The sequence below is a fragment of the Diabrotica undecimpunctata genome, chromosome 7 (genome assembly GCF_040954645.1).
Source record: "Diabrotica undecimpunctata isolate CICGRU chromosome 7, icDiaUnde3, whole genome shotgun sequence".
Lineage (NCBI taxonomy): Eukaryota > Metazoa > Arthropoda > Insecta > Coleoptera > Chrysomelidae > Diabrotica > Diabrotica undecimpunctata.
In genome coordinates, this window is record NC_092809.1 from 158,058,687 (window position 1) to 158,083,705 (window position 25,019).

The 25,019-nt window shown below is 33.7% G+C and overlaps 1 protein-coding gene across 1 annotated transcript in view; it reads right to left on the reverse strand.

The window, feature by feature from the left end:
- LOC140446083 (ATP-binding cassette subfamily G member 4-like) overlaps positions 1-25,019 on the reverse strand; it is a 125,825-nt gene that overhangs the window by 22,875 nt on the left and 77,931 nt on the right. The window contains exon 4 of the mRNA XM_072538609.1: positions 603-748. Within this exon, the coding sequence (XP_072394710.1) occupies positions 603-748 (146 nt within the window). The remainder of the gene's footprint in view (positions 1-602; positions 749-25,019) is intronic.

Below are 25,019 nucleotides of genomic sequence, written 5' to 3' on the forward strand. Positions count from 1 at the left end.
AAAAAGATGTGTACTATGTTGGGAGAATCATTGGTAAATGTGATGATGGGGATGTTGAAATTTCATTTTAGAGAATGTTATCTAAAGTAAATTATAAATTTTTCTACCCCATCGTACTAGATATCTCTAGTGCTTTTTTATCAGAAATTATAGCCCTTTTGCCAACTCCTTCTGAACAGGGTACAAAGACACAGAAATCATTATTGTCTTTTTCAGTTTCAATATGCATTAGGTGTTTGATTAAGTATCGTAATATAGTTTTAAATATTGTGATAAATAATTTCTAAAACATTTATGTGAGTTGTCATTTTTTCAATTGCGTCTGAAGCTGAGTGGGGCACCTTCAGATGTTTTTGAAAAAGTGGTTTGGATTTTTTTTACGTATAGGTATTTTTTTAAGTATAGGGTTTAATATTAAAAGCATATATACAGTGAAAGTTGGGTGAACAATGTATTTTATGAATATTTTCTTTTTTTATTTGGTGCGGTATTTAGAGTGATATGACAGTTCAAATTTTTATGTCTAAAGGCCACTCTCCCCAACTTTCATTAAAAAAAACAAGTTTTTCTGAATAAACTAACAATAATATTATAATAATTACCTTGTTGGTTCGTCGAAAAACATTACATCTGGATTTTTTAATAATTCTAAGGCTATGGAAAGTCTCTTTTTCTCTCCTCCTGACAAGGCACTTATACGAGTTTTTCCATGTTTGTAGAGGCCCATAGATTCTAAAATTTCTTTAATCTGTAACAATATATTACTTTATATTGTATTGTTTTAATTGATTTTAGAAATAAATGATATCTCAATTTATCTAATGAATTGTGAGTTTTCTTACACTCTATAAACATTATAGTTTTTCAAAAGATGGTTAAAAATTGTACAATAAGAGCAAAAATTAACAGATTAGAAGAAAATCCCAAAGTTACAACTTTAAACATTTAACGATAACCATATAACGAGTAGATTTGTAGCAATTTTGCAACTTAACATATCGGGTTATATATAATTACCTCAATAAATGCATAGTAGTTGCCACATTACGATTTAAATGCGAGAAGACCACCAATACGTTAAAGAAATAAGCAAGATTGGCCCTAGTAAAGCCTACTTTGATTGATGGTTGGTTTTTCTTGTCCAGATATGCGTATCTTTTATACCTCCATACACCTCCGTATATTCTTCTGAGTATCTTTTGCTCCCATCCATCTAGCGTCAGTTCTATTGTTTTGCTTAAGATCATGGTCTCGCCAGTATTAATCACCGTTGCGTTGGTCGGATAACTGTTGTATATATTCTTTTTGCTCCTCTAAATATTTTCCCAGCACTTTTACTACCTTCCTTGTTTCGATTGTCTAAGTCTCTTAGTTTCTATTTATTTAGGTTAATCCCAAAGAATCGAACTGTCGAACTATCTTAAAGTAATATTCCTTGTCTAGTGAAGATATTTACAACATTGTCCTAAATCTATGTTCAATATTTTTTTTTATCTCCATTACTTTGTTTTCTGTTCATTTACTTCCAGCCCATACTTCTTAGCTAGTCTTTCAAGTCTTTTAAAAATTTCTCTTATTTCTGGTCTTCTTGTTATATTATGCGTATGCTTCGTATTGATGTCTGTGGTGGTAGATTGAGTCGTAACTGCACACATTGCTTTTCCTTAAAATTCTTTTCAGTATTAGATTAAAAAATACAGTAGACAGGGGGTCACCTTGTCGTAGGCCTTTAGTGATTTTAAAGCTGCCCCTGAGACATGAAATTCTATCGTAACTTTAACTTTGGTTTCATTTAAGTTAAGTGTATTATTTTATCTAAAATATTTTATATGAAAAATCAAAATATTTTAATGTGTTGATTAGTTTATGTTGGTTTATTATGTCATATGCTCGTCCACAATCAATGTACCATATGTTTAGTGACATATTGAATTCATATGTACTAGATAGGATCTGTTTAATTGTAAAAGGCCCACTACTAGCCTAAAACCACCGGTTCTGGGAGGAACAGAGATTTCATTTGCCCAAGAAACAAAATACCTTGGGCTGTATATTGATCATAGGCTTACATGGAATACTCACATTTTGAAAACCACACAGAAAGCTACTATGTCCCTGGGCAGATGTAGAAGAATGTGCGGTAAGAATTGGGGACCCCAAAATGACCCTATGGTTATACACAAAAGTTATTATACCCATGATAACCTATGGCTCAGTGACGTGGTTAACAAAGACGTAGCAAGTGGTAGCACGAAGGCTGCTAGATAATACACAAAGGCTAGCATGCCATTATGGGGGCCATAGAAACAATTCCTACTGCATCGTTGTAAGTCCTGCTGAATCTACCACCACTTCATATCTTTATACAGGGTAAAGCCAGATCAGTAATGCACAGATTAATCCATAGTCAGCGACATATAAGCCAGATGCATGGTGCTGACAACAGAAAGATAATCGAGGAGCTAAAAGCCGATATTGTGATGGGTTAAACTGTCGATGCAACAGCTACGATATATAGCTTTAACAATAAGTTCACAATTAAGATATGGGCAGGAAAGACTGGAATAAAGATGTAAACATACAAGCTACCTGGTACACTGAGGGCTCAAAAACATCGGAGGGTGTGCATAGTAGGGACAAATCAAGGGATACATTTTCCGGTAAGTCTATGTAAGGATTTGACAGTTTTCCAGGCGGAACTAATGGCAATCCATCACTGCTTGGAAGAACCAGAAAGACAGGAAAGAACGTTCTGTTTAGTTGCCATCTTCACAGATAATCAGTGAGCGCTTAAGGCACTCAATTCTGTAGAGGTCAATTCTAAGCTAGTATGGGATTGTGTTTGCCGTAAATAAACCAGGAGACCGCAGCAAGGTTACGGTAGCCTGGGTACCGGCGCACGAGGATCATAAGGGCAATGAAAAAGCAGATGAAATTGCCAAACAAGCTCATCAATGTCATTTATTGGAGCGGAACCTTTCTGCGGCGTTGCAAAGTCAGTAACAAGAACGGCTACAAGGAAGTGGGTAGCTCACAAATCTCTCGAATGGTGGAGAAAGTCACCAGGACAAAGACAGGCAAAACAGTTCATTACAGAACATTCGCCAAAATTTACGGCAGACCTAATATGCAAAGACTGGAAAACAGTCAAAGCCATAGTAGGTCATCTAACAGGACACTGTAAGCTGAATAGGCACTTGAAGCTGATGGGATTATTAGATGATGACCTGTTTCTTCTGTCACCTCGAAGAAGAAACAACAGAGCACATTTTATGTCTGTCAAATGTGCGGTTCTTTGCATTAAGAGAAGAAAATCCACCGCCAAATAGCTACATGGAAGGTACAGTCTCGAAGCTATTAGACTTTATAAAAAGGGTCAGGATAGAGAATGTTATCTATGATTAGAGGACCACAATAAATCTAAACAGGTTGCAGTAAAATAGGCCAAAAGGCCACCTCTCTAAATCTATCTATCTATCTATCTATCTATCTATCTATCTAGCGTTAATCAATGATATGACACGAAGACTGGTCTGTGTATGCCTGTATGAATAAATGTAGAAATCCATCTCTATTGTATTTGAACCTTTTACAGGATAAGGTAGGCAAATAAATAAAGCTTTTGTCGAATTGGAATCTAAATGGTTATAAAAACTTCTATTAACATATTGTTCACGTTGTAAATGTTTTGAATACATAATTGGAGTATTATTTTCATTCAAACCAAATAAACAGTATACCTAAGTTAGAAATAATGTAGCTATGAAATTTATTATAGAGCAAAGGTAACAAAAATAGAAATAAAAAAATAAATAACATAGTAATCAGGAAAATGTTTTAAAAATGTTAATTTGTTCTATTAGTTGGTCAATACCAATAAATTTTTTATTAATTATGACAGATTTTCTGTATCACTAAAAGTAAATTATCACATTTTATTGGAAATAAAAACGTTATAATTGATCTATTAAATGAATAATTGGTCAGGTCATTTTCATCGAGAAAATAAATAATTAATTTTTAATAACCGCAGCACGCATACGCAGGGTTCCGAAAAATACTATCAGGCTAGCATGTGTATATAATATTTATAGTTATAATTCTGCACTAGGAATTTAATAAAAATAATAATACATACAATATGAACAAACACAACTTGTAAATTTTAGGATTGATTGAAACACGTTAGAACAGCAGAGGGAAAGTTTTAGTAGGAAACCAACAGCCAAAGCATATTATGAGAGATATACTCTGGCAACACCAACGAAAATGATAAAAATAAGGAAGGAGTTGCAATAAAAATGACTACTACTACTACTATCGGTTTACAGCGTTCTCCGACGCCTTTCGGCCTTCCCCTTTTCCTTCTCCCTTGTGGTGTCCACGTCAAAACCTGTTTTGCAATCCTGTCATCTGGCATTCTCTGTACATGGCCGTACCATATTAACTGTTTTGTTTTTGTGTCATCAACTATTGTATGCTTGACTCCCATCATTTCTTGTATTCTCTCATTTGGTATTCGATCTCTTCTTGATTTTCCTGCTGCTCTTCTCCAGAAGTCCATTTCTGTTGCTAGTAACAGTTTCTCTGTTCTTTGTTTCATTTGCCAAACTTCGCTGCCATATGTGATTACACTTTTAAGTATGGTGTTGTATATGAGTTGTTTGTTCGCTTTAGATATTGTTTGGTCCCACAGAATTCCGTTCATCATGGATATGGCTCTTCTACCCTGTATGTTTCTGTCTTTTATAGCAGCATCGAGTGTTCCATCTTCAGTTATCTTCATACTCAGGTACTTGTATTCATCACAGTTTCCAATTTCTACCCCATCGTCTAATATAATGGACTGTTTTGTCCCTCCAATACACATGGCTTCAGTTTTCTTAATGTTGACTTCGAGACCCCATTTGTTATATTCTTCTATTAGCTTCCGAGTCATGTAACTCAAGTCGTCATGATCCTGAGCAATCAGTATTTGGTCATCAGCGAAACATAAGGTGTACAGTGTAGTCTCGTCATTGAGAGGAATTCCCATGCCATTACATTTTCTTTTCCACAGCTTGAGTGCTTGTTCCAGATAAATTTTGAAAAGGGTAGGCAAAATACAGCAACCCTGCTTTAGTCCTTTCGTGACCTTAAATTCTTCAGATATCCTTGATCCAGTTTTAATTTTTGCAGTCATTCCATTATACAGACTTTAGACTGCTTTGATGAGACCATGCTTAATGTTGGTTTGCTGTAGGGTTGACCATAGTTTACTTAGGGGTACACTGTCATATGTTTTTTGTAAGTCTACGTACATCAGGTGAACTTCTTTATTGACGGCTGATTTTTTTTTTCAATAACTTGCGTAATAGAGTACAGGTGGTCTACTGTGGATCGCCCAGCTCTAAAACCAGCTTGTTCCTCTGCTTCGTAATCTCTATAGTCATTTTCTATTTTGTTCTTAATAAGTTTCCCATACATCCTACTTATTGTGCTGTTTACCGCAATTCCTCTGTAATTTTCACACTGATCCTTGCTGCCCTTTTTGTGGATAGTTGACATGATAGATAATTTCCACTCTTTTGGTAATTCGGCTCCATTCAAGCAGTCTTGAAAGAGTTTTCTTAACTGTTCCTGGAGTTTGTCTGTACCGGCTTTCACTAATTCTGCAGGGATGTCACCAGGACCAGGGGATTTTCCATTTTTCAGGGATTTGGTTATTTCTTCCATCTCTGATTTACTTATTTGTAATGGTGATGAATTTATACGTATACGTATCGTGTTGTCTTCCATGTTAGCAAATTCTGGTCTTTGTTCTGTTAGTAATTTTTTGAAATATTCTTCCCATTTTTCTGTTGTTATTGTTGATATAACGTCTTTTTTCTTATTATTTCTCATACTTTTAATCAATCTCCAACTCTCTGTGCTTCTTCTACCTCCTATGTAGGTGTTGATCTTTTGGCAGTTCTGTTCCCATGATTCGTTCTTTTTTTGAGTGATCTTTTTTCTTACTTTGGCTTGTGCTTCTTTGTAAATTGTTTTATCGTTTTCTGTTTTTGTTGTTAAGAATGTTTGGTATTTCCGACGTTTATCTTTAATTTCCTTCTCTATTTCTGCATCCCACCAGTATGGTTTTATTCCTTTATGATTTTCGTCACATTTCCCCAGTGCTTCTTCTGCTGCTAAATGAATCGCCCTTTTGATGTGTTCGTAGTGTTCTTCGGTATTTTAGAAATTACCCATTTCTAATTTCTGGTCTAATCGTTTTTTATACAGTAGCTTTACACTCTCATGGTTTAAACTGTCTAGGTTGTAGCGTACTTGTTTTATTAACTGATTTGACTTGATGTGCTCTTTTTCTTTTTCGCACCTGTTTGGAAGTATCGTTTTAACTTTTACCAAATGATGATCGGTGCCACATGATGGCCCTCTGGCTTCTCGAACATCTTGTATTTTAATTTTAGTTCTCTGTCTTACAATGCTATAATCTATTATAGATTTCAGATTTCTGGTCTGTTGTATCCACGTGTATTTGTGTATATCGCGATGTGGATAAAATCTATTTAATATTTTTAAGTTATTTTGGGTGCATGTTGTTATTAATCTGGTTCCATTATCATTTCTGGTATTTTCACCGTGTGTTCCTACCACTTTGTTGTTCAATTTCCATCCAACTCTGCTGTTGAAGTCTCCTAGAAGTATGATCTCCCTAGATGTTCCTACTTTTATAATTTCATCGTTCAGTTGTTCGAAAAATGTATCTTTACTGTTGACCAATGCGTCCTCATTAATTCCATATACACCTAGTATGGCTATTCTGCTTCCTTTTATCGTGATGTTCATTTTTATCAATCACTGATTTGCAATAAAAATGACAACAAAGAGAAATTCATTAATTTAAGATTTTACAAAAAGAAAGATTGAAAAGAAATAACAGCGAAATAAACTTTCCAAAATCAATGTATGAATTAGAAACAGTAATGAAAAACTGCAAGAACTCATGCCCTGGGCCAGATAATATACCCACTATTTTTCTAAAAAACCTCACTTAACCATCTAAAGAATACTTACTCAGCATGTACAACCTAATCTTTTCGAAAAATGTATTTCCAGTATCCTGGAGAAATTCAATAATAATTCCTATTCCTAAACAAAGTAAATCAAAATCAGATCCCGAAACACATATCTCTTACTTGTAGTATGGGCAAAATACTAGAGGAAATAATAAATAACAGACTCATGTGGTATCTGGAATTAAAGAAACTAATTAAACCAGAACAAAGTGGCTTCCGAAAGCGTCGTTTTACTGTAGACAACCTTGTTGATGAAGAATCGGAAATACATGAGGCTTTCCCAATTAAACAACTCTATATTGGAATATTTTTCGACATTAGTAAAGCCTACAATTCAGTATGGAAATATTCAATTTTAAAAACGCTCAGCGATGGGAAAATAAGAGATAATATACTCAAATACATATCAAACTTATTAAAAAATAGACAATTTCAAGTCAGAGTAGACAGCGTATATTCCTCAACAAAAATCAAGAAAATGTTATACCACACGGCTCGAACCTTAGCACTACTCTGTTTCCTGTAGCCATGAATTCTATTACCGCAAAAATTAAACATCCTGTAAAAGCTAGGCTATATGCAGATGATTTAGTTATACTTTGTAGAGAAAAGAACCTAATAACCATCCATAACAATGTCCAAAAAGCCATAAATCATATTGAAGAATGGTCATTCACAAGTGGTCTTCAGTTCAATACCCTTAAAACCAAAGCAATATGTTTTACGAAAAGTCACCAAATACAACCGAAGAACTTATATTTAAATGAAGGACAGCTTAAATATGTAGACGAAGTTAGATTCCTTGGTAGTGACTTTGACCAAAAACTAACTTGGAAGATACATTTAGAATATTCAAAAAGGACATGTCAGCCTAGAATAAATTGATTACGACCACTCGTAAACAAAAAATGGGGCGCCGACTCTTCTATATTAATATATATTTACAAGGCCCTAGTACGTTCCAAACTGGACTACGGCTCAATTGTTTACAATTTCTCCAAAAAAACGTAAAAAAAAAAACACTTTCTATGCTTATCAATTAGAAATCTATGCCGGTACACAACCACCAGGTCCATATTCTATCAGTTCTGCAGCTTACGATGTGGTTGAGCGGCTTGGCAAACCAATCTCCAAATCCAACCGGAATGTCACAATGGACAATTGGTTTACATCAATTGAAGTCGCACAAAATTTACTGACTAATCATAGTCTAAGAATTGTAGGCACCCTGCGGAAAAACAAAAGGCATATCCCAATCGAATTTTTATTGAACAATACATCGCCAAAATCAACTATGTTTGGATTTACCAAAGATATAACGCTATTGTCCTATATACCAAAAACATGTTGTTTTTTTATTAACCCTAGACGGTGATGACCAAATCGACCCGACAACGGGTGACGAAAGTAAACCTGAAGTAATAACGTTCTATAACCCTACGAAAAGTGGTGTGGACACGGTTGAAAAACTTCGAGGTTTCGGTACTGTCGCAAGAAATACAAAACGTTGGCCCATGGTCATCTTTTATGGATTGCTTGATGTTGCTGCAATAAATGCATTTGTGATACAGAGAACTAACAAACTGGATCTAAAAACAAGCAAAAGAAGATTTTTTTTAAAGAACTAGGTCTTTAGTTAGAAATGGACAATATAAAAGAAAGAGCTCAATCTCCTCATTTGGCACGAGATATAAGAGAGCTTGCTACTAAACTCAGTGGTGTTGGACCAGTACAAGCACCTGCGGAATTGCAAAATAAAAGGGAGAGTTGTGCTTTTTGTAGAGATCGTAAAACTCGATACATGTGTCACTATTGTAAAAAATTTATTTGATTGGAACATACCGTACCTGTTTGTCGCATATGCATTGATAAAATGACTGAATAAGTAATATACAAGGTGTTTTTTAAATATCGGCCATATTGTAGTACGTAATTTCTTTTATATTTTTAGTTTTAGTATTATAAGAGAAGTTCATTTTCTTTTAATGTATGTAAGTTGTCTTTAGTAGTAGTTCTAGTATATGCAGCGCAAACCTTCTTCTTCACGTGCCATCTCCGCGACGGAGGTTGGCAATCATCATGGCTATTCTGATCTTAGATGCTGCTGCTCTGAATAGTTCAATTGATGTGCATCCGTATCATTCCCTTAATTTACGCAACCATAAGATTCTTCTTCTTCCTACACTTCTCTTGCCCTGGACTTCCCTTGTATAATCAATTGAAGTAGTTTGTATCTCTCATTACGCATAACATGCCCCAGGTATTGCAGCTTTCGTGTCTTGATGGTTTCCAATACTTCCATTCTTTTGTTGATTCTTCTCAAGACTTCGTTGTTTGTTACATGCTCGGTCCATGATATCTTCAGGATTCTTCTATACACCCAAGCGCAAACCTGTTGTTACAAAATTAAACATAAAAAATTCCTAGTTTACTTTTTGGGCTTCTCAGACCCAACCCGTTCTTACTTGTATCAAAGTATCACCCGTGTACCGAAGTGTTATTGCAAGTATAACACAAACCAATGTAAAGACCTAATTATACACGTTATTTTCAGATCAAAATAAAGTCAGCCGACCCAGTAAATACTTTTATGTATTCATAAAAATTATCAGTATATCTTTATGACAGGTATTTGAAATGTATGCACTTTTGTTCCTAAATTGTAAATAAAATGTAAACAATGTTTGTCATAATAATGTTTTTCTGCGATTTAATAATGATAAGAAGTAATTGAACAACTGTTATAAGGCCAACCTGTCGGTTGATATGACTCAGGCTGGGGTTGTGCAAGTAGATGTGGTTAAACATTTTAATGCATCGCAAAGTTAGTCTCTCGCTAATTAATCGTAAAAACAACACCTAAAATATTTCGTCGAATAATTTCTAAGGTTAATTTGCAGTAAAGATAGTTCCGTTTAGAACAGATAATAAACGAAAAAAAAAAATGGTTTAGGCACTAGAACACCGGAATTGACAGGAAGGATGGAATTCTGTACACTTCAACTAACAGTTTACTTTTGGACCGTATTTTGATATTCCATTTGCACGTCTTAAAATGAATCAGTTGTTGTTTAGAAATTGTCAACCTATTCTAGAAATTTATCCATTTCGAGAGGGTTTTGTTATTTTGTGGAATTAGTTGTATTATATAAACTCACAAACTCTCTGAAAAGTGTTTATGCGATAATATTTGCCAGTGTGATGTTAATTACATCCTGTTGGGATGTATTAAAAATAAAGCACTCTCATCTACATTTTATGAAAACCTGGCTAAAAGTAATGTGCAACTTCCAGTAAACCTACTAGCACTGAATCAGAAATCAATATGACAATGAACTCATATGACAATGTAATCACTTATGCATCCGGATATATAATATAAATTTGGTACAATTAAGTTTTAATTCATAAACCTTACATAAATCATTCAAAATCTGTGGCTAAAGGACTAGTTTCCATGCCAAAAACACTATCATCATCATCACAAACTTACTGGTTTTGAAAAGATATAGAATCAATATTGTCTATACCTTCTTCTCCTCTACAAAAATGCAAGTCGATGTTCTTAAAGCTCAATAGTAAATATCTATTGCTTATTTGTCATTATCTTCGAGGTATTATAGCCACAATTGCATCAAGCATACATGATATCTAATACAAAGTATACTAGACATATATGTACACTAACCACATTCTGAAACTCTTTAATATTTAAGATAATAATATAATATATTTCAATATAAGTTGTTATCAGGCAACTCTTAAAGCTCATTGTGGACAAACTTTCTATTAAAAAATATTCAAGGAATTAATTTAGAGTGCACTAGTCTTTTACTAACTAAAATATTGTGTATTAACCACCAATATACGAATGGATACATTTATCATCTCGTCTAACTATCAAGCTATATCTGATGATGTTAAAACAATGAAATACGTATAGTACAGTGGCAGGTAGAGTATGTCTAAGGGAGCAAAGAAACTATCGCCTTTTGGTTATGGTGTAATCATAGTCAAATCGGATATGGTTCGACCATAATGGTGGACCTACATCGAGCAAGCTGTACGAGGAAAGACTAGGGTGGTATTTGAATTTCACTCGATGAGGGTCTAGCTGATTGATCACGACAAAACGATATCTACAGGATAAATTAAGTTGCAACAGGAATTTGCAATTATGATAATTTTTGTTATCAAATAAAGGCATAGTCTGGGATCCCAGGCCCATTTCCACCCTTTAGTTTTTATTAACAAGCTAATTTTTTGCGAGTAGTTCCATTTTGACAAAACGTCCAACTTTTGCCCTTACAACAATTTGCGTTTGTGGTAGCTAGAAGGGGTTGATTTGACGATTCCCTATAATTTATTTCTAACGCAAGGTTTTATCTAAGAGTCCTTCCTTTCAAATATGTATCATTAACGAGGTCATAAAAAATAATTACTAACCACCGGATTTTTTTTCTGTTGGTTAGTTAATATTTATATAATTTACCACCCACGTTCTCCTACATTTTTTTTGTTAACTTTTAAGGAATTATCTAAATTAACGGAAAACATTTTTGTTCTACAAAATGCAAGGTTTTATTAAAGCATGTATCTTTAACGAGGTCGTGACAAATAATTAATAACCAGCTGGTGGACGTGGTAGAACTGCCCTTTCTAAAGAAAATAAAGACATTTTGGCTTTTCAAATAAAAACTATGTGTAAATGGGGGTTTGGACTATCTCGCAAAGAAATAGTCAACACTGTACAGTTATATGTTCAGCAAAATAATCTGCAAACACCCTTTGGAAAGGGGAAGCCCGGTTAAGATTGGTTTCTGAATTTTTCAAAACGCAACCGACTTTCTATTAAGAAACCCAAGATAATTGAAGCATCACGTGTAAGACAACAAATTGACGCATTTGTTGTTTACGATTTTTGTGATCAACTGGAAACTATTATGAATAATTTACAACTTCATCAATACCCTGCTAGGATATGGAATGCAGATGAAACGGCTTTTAATTATGACCCCAGCCGTACTAAGGTTGTAACTGGAATCGGAGAAATAGCACAAAGGTAAACTGCAAGCTCAGGACGTAAAACAACAACAGTTCTGGCATGTGCTAATGCCGACGGATCCATATTGCCATCTATGATCCTCGTTGCCTATCATGCGTTGTCTATGACAGAATATGTGACTATTCTTAAATTATCACCACATACTTTTGCAAAATTGCAGCCTTTGGATGTGTCTTTCTTCAAGGGACTCAAGTCTTTATGAAATGCTTTGTTAACACGTTGGCAGCGCAAAAATTTAGCAAAACAGCTAACAAAATGCGAATTTTTCAACCTTTTGGAAAACGTTTAGTGCAGTATTCGAAAACCTGTTGTGGTGAATGGCTTTAAAAAAAACAGGTATTTTTTATCTAAATCGACATTCCATTTACAAAGAAAAGTTTAATTTCGAAAAGTTAAAACGATATTATGAACAGAAAAACGTTTCTGACACTATCACTGACGAGCAAAGTTCTACGGGTAAAAAAAATACGATCTCATGTACATTTGCTTGCAGCTCTACCACAGAAAGCCAGAATTGCATTCCATCAACTTCCATTGCATCCTGGGAGAACGTTCTACTAGTAGCAGTAAAACCTTCTCCGAAGCTAGAGCAAAGGAAGAGGAAAAGAATAGATGTTGCTAAGGTGATCACAACTAAAACCTATTTAAAACACCTACAGTTATCAAAAACTGAGACAAAAGCTTCGAAGAATACATTCAAGAAACTATTAAAATTAAGTAGTGACAATGACAATTATTCCGAAGAAGTCGTTCATGCAGAGAGTGATGACTCATATAAAGCTCCAAATGACAATATGGAAGAAGGTGCGGAACCTCGAGTTCAAAAACCCATTGACGATAATATAATACCAGGAAAATACATCGTGGTACAAATAAACAAACGAGCAGTTACTCATTCGGTTGGACTAATATGTCAAATTAAGGCAGTGAAATGAGTCGTAATAATCCAATGTTTGAAACGATGCGTGGGAAATACGTTAAATTTCGTGAGAAAACGAGCCTCTGTTGTTCGCTTATGATAAGATATTATGAATACTGAACGACCCAAAATCAGAAGATGAAAACATCGTTACGTGTTGTGAGGATTAAAGGAGATTCAAAAATATTGCCTAGCTGTTTGTTGTTTCATGATTTTTAATATAAATTTTCGTTTCTGCATTTTTAATGTTGCTTTAATTTTAAACCACAATAACAACTTTCATTATAATAACTACAAAGTGAACTTCACCAAGCAAACCACAGTCTCCCCGTCAGGGTCCACAGTTACCCTAAAGTAACGGGTAACTGTGGACCCTTACATGTGAAAGAAGAATGTCAATACTATTCTCTCTCAATTCATTTTTCAATTTCTATTGAAGAGAACATACTAAATAAAACTCTTTATATTCAAAAGCTCAAAATAAAACTTTTTATATTCCGTCCACAAATACCACACTTCACTCTCTCTCTCTCTCTCTCTCTCTCTCTCTCTCTCTCTCTCTCTCTCTCTCTCTCTCTCTCTCTCTCTCTCTCTCTCTCTCTATATATATATATATATATATATATATATATATATATATATATATATATATATATATATATATATATATATATATATATTACTCCAGTGACAAAAAATATCGTATTTAGCACAATTTTTCAATTAATCAATACTTTTCATTTAAATACTATACTTTGTTCTGTAACGATAAAAGTCATTATTTTTCAAAATACTTAATGTTAAACATAAAACTGCATAATTATTTTTCTAAAATATATTTATCATGTCGATCTCAAGTAATAGCATATACTCGTATTATAGGAAAATGTTATAATTATTTTTTTATAGTTTATATTTAAATGTAACACAAACAACACAAAACAGTTACATATTAATTTGGGGTAAAGGAAGAGGATATGGACCACCTTTTAGAAAACTGAAGCCTGTTTCTTTATTAAATAAACATCAGAATAGAAAAAAAAATATAACATAACTTAACGTTGGTATTTGTTTTGGTATAAGAAAAAACTAGAAATTATAATTGTTACACCTAAAAAAAAAAGGTGTGGCAGTCCAGTGGGACTGTCGGTGGAAGTTACACTTCTATACACGCATTCGCCGTTACAAATTTATTTGGGAGCCAATCTGCACAATCATTACATATGTAATTCTATAGGTAAGACATAGCAGAAAGAGAAACAAAATTAATTTTGGAACCTAATCCTATCCTAATCTTGGAACCCTGTGGCATATCATAATGCCACTCCTCGACCTAAGGTTAAACTTAATTTGGAATACGCGATTATTAACGTTGAATTTTATAGCGAGGTAGTAATTGTTAAAAATTTAAACGAACACGTACGAATGATTTTTATACGTCCGAAAATGCTGTACTGCAAACTTTATTGTCTTCTAAACTTTTTATTAGTTAACGATTTTATGACACTGTTTTATAGTAAAATGCTTGTGTTTTCAAAAAAATTAATGTTAATTTTACTTTCAAGTCTTTTTAAAAATAGATTTCAAAAATTTTGACAAATAGTGGTAAAATACCTTGGGAGTACTTACTTCTTTGTCATCCTATTTTATTTATAGATTGTATCATAGATATGTAGATTGTCAACTATTTTTCAAATTTCATTATAGCTCTAAATTGGAGCTGTATTTCATTTTCCTTGCTGTATTTATTTTTAAAGTTCAATGTCAGCTAAGACACCTAAGACAGACACGGTGCCCAGAAATCTGTTAAAATTGAAAATGTTTATCATTAGTATTTGTTATATTATTATGTTCTATGGGGCTGGATATTTCCTTCAGATAATCAGACGACAAATGACTTGGCTGCGCAACATCAAAGATTGGACAGGATTAGACTTTCAAAGTTTAATAAGGAAAGCCAAAATAGGGAAGACTTTGCAGAGGTCATCGCCAATCTTCGCTAAGAAGCCTAAAGAAGAAGAATCATCCAATGTCTGCTCCATTTTTTGATAAGATCTTGCCCAACTGTCGCTGTTGGTTTTAAGTGGAGATACATAATTTGTTGGTCTCTTTTAATTTTTTTCGTTGCCTTCCATATCAAGTGATCTTCTTTTGAAACGTTCGTTTTATAATTTTTTAATGTAGGATTTTTAAAGTCTTCTAATGTACTTTTAAGTTCTCTGGGTAATATATTGTATATATTTGTATCGTTAGGACATTGTGTTCTTTGTCACTTCCTGCTTGTTAGTCTTATTTAAAATCTGATCATATTTCTAATTTCTGCTATGACAAAATAAATATTTCTATTACTACTGAGATAAATTACTTGTAATAAGGCACTGTTTCTCAAAAATGGTAAAAATTTTAATAATCTTTATGTTGCTATCAATAGTCCCCTGCGTTAGTAGTTAGGAGACATTAGATTATATAAATTTACTGACTGTTATCTAAAAATATTAATAATTAAAAAAAAAGTGTTTACCGTTTTAAAATACCACATACAGTTGTACAATTATTTGAATAATTGAATTCAATTGGGGGAATATTAAACTTCGGTTGATACAAGAGCGTGTCGACCATGTCGTGATTAGGTAAACAAATATCTTAAAAACATGTATTATTTAGAAGGTCGAATTATGTATCTTTTTCTACACAATTATTAAGACTTACCAGGTTAACTAAACAAGTTGTAAATTAATAATTCACAAAATAGCTGTAGCTTACTTTTCTGTTCAACATTGCGTATTTGCGAATTAGTCCCAATTAGAGTTTATTTTTAAAAATAGTCGTAACCCAGGTTTTAGGTCCATATCTAAGAAAATTGCTATTTAATGAAAATTTTTTTTAAAGCCCTTCTCTCTATTCGAATTGCCGAATATGTCACCTCGGGGGAACAAATAAGGGTCTAACCACCTTCTGTTGTCTCCGGGTGCTCTGTAGAGGGTTTCGAATATACTGTCGAGAGCTCCTCTACTTAAGTCCATTTTCGGGTTATGGACTTGGAAAATATTTATCTTCGGTGTCTTGCCTTGAAAAAGGCAAGATATTTCTTACATGACAATTTCTTCGTCGAAATAAAACACCAAGTTAAGTTGAAACAATTCTCAGCCACAGAGTATGGAAAATAAATGCAGGAAGCAGAGCCCCGAGAGCACTAAGCTCTCGGAGAGCCCGTGAGGGACTGACGTGGCTGACCTAAGAATCGCCAATATTTATATGCGCTGTTCGAGCGATAAATAGGGATTTCCAGGTCAAGAGCCAATGGGAAAATTCGAGGCGGGGCGATGCGCATCGAAATGCGTACTCCACAGATTATGGCATTCGATGACATCCCCCTCCTCTGGAGACTCTGCGGCTGGGAAAAATATTTATTAATTAAAAAATACAAATGTGAAAATACACAAGAAAATAAGCATAAAAATACAAGTAAAATGTTCAAAAAGAAATTCACACAACACTGCACTACTTACAGGGGGAGATCAGTGGTGATGACGGCATCTCAAGCTCCTACAGGTCCATCCTCGGTCGGCGTGCCAACGCCTCCAACGGATTCGTCTTCTTCTCGGTCGTCCGGATCCCATCTGCCATATCCAACGGGGTTTCGTAGGGTACCAGTGTGCCGAAGCCTACGTGGTCGTCTAACCACGTAGGTAGGGGGCGATGACTGGGTCTACTCCGGGACTTCCATCGGCATCTGGGGCTTCTAACTTCGAATAAGCCTGGTTCGTAAAAGGTGTCTGCACGTCGAAGGCATCAGGTCTGCAGAAGGCCTCGATGTCGGAGTGTTAGAGTATTGCTTTCTAACACTACGTGGTTCTCCCCATTCTTCTCTTGACTTCAACTCATGTTGAAGTCAATGGCGTGTTGCCTTCTGTGAATTCGAGCTGGGTCGTGGGTTCGGATTTTAACCACGTTGTCGGGCGCCATGTCACCTCGGGGGAACAAATAAGGGTCTAACCACCTTCTGTTGTCTCCTGGTGCTCTGTAGAGGGCTTCGAATATACTGTCGAAAGCTCCTCTACTTAAGTCCATTTTCGGGTTATGGACTTGGAAAATATTTATCTTCGGTGTCTTGCCTTGAAAAAGGCAAGATATTTCTTACATGACAATTTCTTCGTCGAAATAAAACACCAAGTTAAGTTGAAACAATTCTCAGCCACAGAGTATGGAAAATAAATGCAGGAAGCAGAGCCCCGAAAGCACTAAGCTCTCGGAGAGCCCGTGAGGGACTGACTTGGCTGACCTGAGAATCGCCAATATTTATATGCGCTGTTCGAGCGATAAATAGGGATTTCCAGGTCAAGAGCCAATGGGAAAATTCGAGGCGGGGCGATGCGCATCGAAATGCGTACTCCACAGACTATGGCATTCGATGACAAATATAGGCCTCTCCTAATTCTCGTCATTCATTTCGGTTGTTTGTAAGACGCTTCCACGTTGTTCCTGCAGTTCTTTTAATATCGTCGCTCCAGCGCATTTATGGTCTTCCTCGTGGTCTTTTGCCTTCATATGGCAGCCAATTCCCGATTTCTTTATTCCATCGGCCATCCTTAAGACGTGCATTATGTCCAGCCCATTTCCATTTCAGTTTAGCTGCCTGTGCTACAGCAGCATAATACATCGTTGCAAAGGCGATAAGGGCACCTTTCAAATGAGGTGTTCCGTAATATCGGTTAGAATTTAAAAAAAACTTCGGCTACGTCTTTACACCAACACTGATGACGTAATGTATATATATATATATATATATATATATATATATATATATATATATATATATATATATATATATATAAGCGGGGATCTTACAGCTTCTGCCGCTTCCCGCATTTCGATCGCCATCTTTTTCTATCTCTCCAGGTGTCTTCATCAATGGCTCTATCTTTCATGGTTTCCATAACACCTTGTATCCAAGACTTGGCTGGTCTTCCTCGTTTCCTTCTATTACTTGGATGTATTCCATAGCTCTTTTTGGCCATCTGTTGTCGTCCATCCTCTGTACGTGTCCATACCATATTAACTGTCTAGTTTCTATTCTTTCAGAAGTTGTATGTACTCTATCTGTTTTTCTTCTAATTTCAGAATTAGGTATACGTTCTACTCTTGATATACGGCAAGCTCTTCTTAGGTAGTCCATTTCAACCGTGTCAACTTTTTTCTTTCCTTTTACTGTCATTTGCCAACATTCTGCTCCATATGTAAGAATGGGCTCTACAATTACTTTGTAGATAGTCATTTTAGTTCTCATAGTAGCTTTGTTGGACCAAAGTAACGAATTCAGAATTTGAACACTCTTCCTGCCTTGTTGCACTCTATAGTCTATATCTCGTTCCGTTGTTCCTTTACTGCAGATAATACTTCCCAAATATTTGTATTCGTAGCACCTTTTCATTTGTCTAATTTCCAAATCCAGGTCTTCGTCTTCATTGCCTATTCGCATATATTCTGTTTTAGACATATTCATACTCATCCCCCATTTTTCGTATTCATCTTTGAGCTTTCTAAGCATATAATCTGCATCTTCTTCACAGCTTGCAATTAGTACTTGCTCATCTGCAAAGAACAGCGTTGTCAGATAATGGTTGTTAAGCTTCAACCCCATTCCCGCACATTTTTGTCTCCACTGGTGCAGTGCTTCTTGGATATATATTTTGAATAGGGTGGGGGAAAGACAACATCCTTGTCTCAAGCCTTTCGTTACTGTAAATACCCTTGAGAAAGTATTTCCTGTTTTTACAGTGTTTTGAGGACATTTATAGATGTTCAATATTGCTTTTAGATATGTTTTACTAAGGTCCGTTTTCGTCAAGACACTAAATAAGAGTTTTAAAGGAACTGTATCATAAGCCTTCTCCAGATCTATAAATACCAGATGTGTAGGGACGTTTCGAGCTGTTCGTTTTTCAATTACTTGTTGAAGGGTAAATGTGTTGTCCACGCACGATCTTCCTGCTCTGAAGCCGCTTTGTTCTTCAATTTCTTTATACTCCTCTTCTATTCTTCTTTTCAATATACGACCATATAACCTTCCCAGCGAGCTAGTTACGCTAATGCCTCTATAATTTCCGCATTCTTTTCTGTCTCCCTTTTTATAAATGGGGCTAATGTGGGCCAAATTCCAATCGTCTGGAATCGTTTGGCCTTCAATTAAGCATTTATTAAAAATATTCACTATGCTTTCCAAAAGAGCATCCGGTCCATGTTTCACCAACTCGATGGGAATGTCTCCAGGCCCGGGTGCTTTTCCATTTTTCATTTGTTTCAATTATTTTTTCAGTTCTTCTTTGTTTATCTTATGCACCTCTGAGTTTTCTGTCATTGAGATATGGTGAGGTCTTTCCATAAATTCGTGCCTACTTTCTGTTAATAGCGTTTCGTAATATTTTTCCCACTTTTTATTTTGAATCAGGTTTATATTTCCCTCATCTTTTCTTTCTTTTCTAATACTTTTCATGAATTTCCAAGCTTGTGTCACTTTGGTTCCTCCTAAGCATCGGTCCATCTCTTCGCATTTCTCTTCCCACATTTCGTTTTTTCTTTTAGTGACTTCCTTCTTTGCTTCCCTGTTGAGTCTGCTGTAAATTCTGCGGTCTTCTGAGTCTTTCGTGGATAGCCATGTTTGATAAGCTTTTTTTTGTCTTTGATTAATTTTCCTACTTCTTCGTTCCACCACTCAGGATTTTTTCTTTTGTCAGCTTCTTCGTACCCCAATGCCTCTTTGGCCGCCTGATGAATGCAATTTTTTATATCTTGATATTCTTTTTCGGCTGTTTCTCTTCGAGTTAAGTGAGTTAGTTTTGAGGCTAGTCTAAGTTTGTAGAGGAATTGTACTGATTCTTGTTTGAGGCTATCAATATTATATCTTATCTTTGTGGAAGCTGCTACCTTCTCCTGTTCAATTTTGTTCTTGTTTACTTTCCTGTAGTGTATGGTTATTTTTGCGACCACCATATAGTGGTCAGATCCGCATTCGGCACCACGATACACCCTTACGTCATTTGTTTGACGTAATGTCTAACATATAATATAGCATTCAGAAATTGAAATTAATGTGTTGTAAGATTTTTAAGTTGTCCGTTTCTGAAATAATGAATTTGTTCCATACGTTTGCATCACACTGTATAATAACGCGTGACTTTATTCAGTTTTTAATATCATTTTGCTTAACAATAAAATGATAATTCAAATATATATGAAATATTTAAATCTATTGTAACACGTTTTAAAAATAAGGTAAAAAACAATCACAAAGTGCAAGGTTATTTGTTTACTTCAGACAATACAATTAAAAAAATTAAAACCAATTTTTCTACACGTTTTTCCATTTTTATTACCAACCTAAACTTTAAAAAATCACGTCTTAGTATAATAATTCTAAAACAAATAGCCAAAAATTAGCTATGGAAACTATTATAATGGTTAAAAAGCGACTTTAAATATATGATAACAACAAATAAGAAAAATTAGAAGCTAATTAAAAGTTAATTACTATTTAAATGAGAATAAGCCACAATTAAAGGTTAAAATACGTTTATTGACGTTTCAATTTCCACTTTGGAAATCGTTCTCAAAATACAAACATTAGTAAATTAAACAAATTTTGTTTTTTGTTACTTAGTGAAAAATTCTTCTAATAATTTAATTTTATCTGACTCATCTATATTGACAATTCAGACATACATTATACATTTTAAAGTAGACGACTTTAAAATGATATTGCCAATATTGTTGAGTTGCGTTCCTGGGACGACTTTACTTATAAGATAGTTCATTCGATTATATGAAATCAACTTTAACTTGAGAATATCCGTCAGAAAAGATCATAACATGTAATTCGTCTTTAAAAAGACAAATACATGCCATGATGACAGTAAAATTCTCCTGTTAGTGATTCCATAGTAAATTATGAGGGAAAACCAGGAAAAAAAACCTCATAATACGAGTACTATCACGACATGGTAAGTATTTGATCGTGCATTTAGTTTACCTTCAATAAACACCAAATTCCGATTTTATATGTTTGTTATTTAAAAAACATAAATAATGTATTCTCTATATGTTACTGACTTACCAATACTGATATTTTCCCTTTAATAACTTCCTCTTTCAATATGGGTACCCAGATCCTACTACATTCTGCCAAGGAATTCGCGACACAATTGGCCTCATTTAGCATAATTAGAGCTGCTTCTTTGATTTTGCTCTTTTTACCATCCGTTTCTTTTAGGACTATATATAAATTAAAGAACCAGATTTGTACAGATTCTAAGGGTCAGAAGATCAAGGGAAGTTGCCAGGAATCGATATGAGTGGCGACTTCTTTGTGAGCAGGACAAGATTCACAACGGATTGTTGAGTCACTTATGATGATGATTTACAAAATAGTCCATTTGTTTATTAGATAAGTAGAAAAAAAATGCGTTTATTGGATAGTCAAAATGAAAATATTATATTTTTCGTTAGACTTTTATTTACTAGAGGATAAATCAGTCTTAAGGTTTGGTGTTTTTTATAGGCGAGCGGTTTACCCCTCAAAAGACGCTTAGAAACAGAATATACCGACTAAAATTCTTTTTAAATTTCTAATACACCAAACCTTTTTTATTCGATTCTATATATTTTTCCAAGATGAAATGTATTTTTTTTTTATTTTTACAAGTGGGCCGGCAATTGTTATTAACAAATAACTTATACAAAAAAGCAATTTCACCGAATTACTTCGGAATCAGTTTTTTTAGGTGTATCTCATCAAAATAAACACTTTTTTTTTAATTTTTCGAAAAATGCTTCCTTTTCGAGTTATTTGCATTTTTTTTTTTGAAAAAATGCCTTAATTAGTGATTTTTGGGATTTTTTTTTCTAAAAAACTACTAAATGAATTGCAATTCTACAAATAGCTTAGTCGAGTACAAGTTAGAATATTTTGACAAGGATAATTTTTTTCTATCTTGCTAAAAACGTGGACCCAAATATTTCGAATATGCCTTTCGAGCAGTCTACCGCTAAGTGTGTACAGCGGTTGCGGCGATACAGGCGTGTAGACATATTTGTTTAAATTTAAAAAATTAATTCAATACAAATATTACGTACAATTTATTAAAAAAATAGATATTTCTAATTATTTTTATATAGACATATTATAATTAAAACAATTAAAATTAATTTTTTACAATGCTATAATAATATAATTTTTCTTTTAATATACGTGGTGACTATATTATTGAATGTTTTATTACAGTGAAATACATTAAGCAATATATAATTAATTTTCATTAAAAAATATAATAAAATTAAAATATAATATTAATTATACATTTTCATTGTCAATAATTTGAAAATTTTTGTCAACAGCAACAGGATTTCCATCTTATAAACTGATTTCATTGTCTTCAATAGAGTCGTCTTTAACATTTTTACAATTCTCTGGTGTACATGCACATACTGCGCAGAATTCTAAATTATAGGAAATACAATTTCAATTTTTCGTAGAACATTTTCCGGTACATGAGCAGAAATACTTTTGTAACATATCTAAACTAGTTTCGCCTTCAAAATAATTAAAATCAAAACAATTATTTTCCATTGTCCAACCATGGGTTAATGGATCAAGAGATGAAATAATATTGTTTTTTGCTTGAATCCATTCATTTATTTACCACTTTGCTCTTAAGTAATGTTGTAATAATGCTGGTTTCGAAGGTGGTAATTTTTCATTAGATGCATTTTTTTTAATGCAATATTATATCTTAATGTATTTATGGATTCATGATATTGTTTAAACTTATTTTGAGGCTCATACAGTTTAGATAAAAATAGAGTCAAAACTGTAAGTCCTTCATCTAAAGGTAAAGTAGGCAAATTTCTTAATTTTTCCAATTGACTATCAGTTAATTTCTGCAAAGCTTTATAAGCCTTCTTTTTTCCCATATCATAAAATGAACTTGTGGTATCACAACCTGTTATAGAATGAATTATTAGGATACTGTTGCATATTATTTTTCCAATTTCTTTTGCAATTTGATGTACAGGTACATATTGAGAACGATCCACATTTTTTACAATATTTCCTGTGTGAAACCATAAAAGTAGTTCACTTGTAAAATCATGATAATGAGATAAAAGTAAAATAAATATATCTGTGTCTGGAGATTTAATAATAATTAGAATTTTTTTATCCAAATGCTGCTGTTGTAATTTAAAAGCGTGAAAAATAACCCTAGTATCTGCTTCTAAGCGATTACATTCTAAATTTGAATCATAATACTGATTATTTTCTATCACATATGCTTTACTTCGAGGTTCGAAAGGACCAGAAATAATCAACTTTTTATTGCTTTCTATTGGTAAATGAATATTTTTTTTAATATAATTTCCAATGAATTCAACTAAATTCATATTCAAATCAATATTTGGGTCCACGTTTTTAGCGAGATAGAAACCATATCCTTGTCAAAATATTCTAACTTGTTCTCGACGGTTTAAAGATTATAAAGCTATCTGTAAAATTGCAATTCATTTAGTAGTTTTTTAGAAAAAAAAATCCCAAAAATCACTAATTAAGGCATTTTTTCAACAAAAAAATGCAAATAACTCGAAAAGGAAGCATTTTTTGAAAAATTATTAGGAGAGAAAAAGTGTTTATTTTGATGAGATACACCTAAAAAAATTGATTCCGAAACAATTCGGTGAAATTGCTTTTTTGTATAAGTTATTTGTTAATAACAATTGCCGGCCCACTTGTAAAAATTAAAAAAAATACATTTCATCTTGGAAAAATATATAGAATCGAATAAAAAAGGTTTGGTGCATTAGAAATGCAAAAAGAATTTTAGTCAGTTGATGCTCTGCTTTAGGGGTAAACCGCTCGCCTATTAGTCACTAAAAATACTTGCCTGTTTCGATGCTAGTGAAGAATATCTCTGTAAAAATTTTAAGTGATTTTGAGTTGTAGAACTCTTGTTTGATTTCATGCTAGTTTAATTTCGATAAACACTATATAAAAAAAAAATTGAAGTTCCCAAAAAAAAAAATTTAATCCGGCACTGCACACCGGTCAACACAGGTATTTGTGACTTTGATAAAACTGGTTATTTTACTGATAAAGCTGTATTTGTTTATTGACAACAATAACAAATATTGCAATCTAGTTGACATTATAATGTATAAGAGCAAGTAGATATTATTAAAGAATTTGTGCACTTACAGTTTATAAAAAATAATATCAGTTAAATTGACAATTTATGACTTATGTATATTAAATTCGTTATTATTAAAAATCAATTATGATTCAATTGATTTAGTTGTTAAATTATATTTTTAGGTTTAAAAATGTGTGTGTAAAAGAAATATACAGTTTTGAGATGTGGTGCTACTTCCTGTAGAGTATTTAGGCGAGGAAATAAAGCACTAAAAAGAACTAAACTTACCAATTTTTCGCAGCCAGATGAATCGCTGTGAAACTTTTTGCATTCGATTCGGAAAAGTTTCACGGAAGTTTGTGAATAAATTTTATGGTAGTAAAATAAAAATTCCATTTTCTGCATGAGGAAAATGCATTTCCAAAGTACATAGAAAATGAAAAATTTGCAATTTACAAAAAGGATATCGATAGGAATGAGTTTAATTTTGTTACTTGGGGTGTAAAGCCAGTTTGCGTTTGTAGTAGAACACTACACACGCACCCTGGGTAATGCTAAATGAACTGGCGCAATAGGCAGCCAGACAATCTAGAATCTCTAGATCTCCTGGCAAGAACACATCATGAATATAAGATATGCCTTAAACCAACAATTTAAATTTACCTTCTCAGGACCAAGTGACAAAATGACTCGGACCAAGCATCCGAATCTGCCATTTAAATATAGAAGGTATTAGTTAGTAGTAGTAAATGTGAGTAACGATGAAGAAACCCTGTAACGATGTTCTGATCGTTTACTCG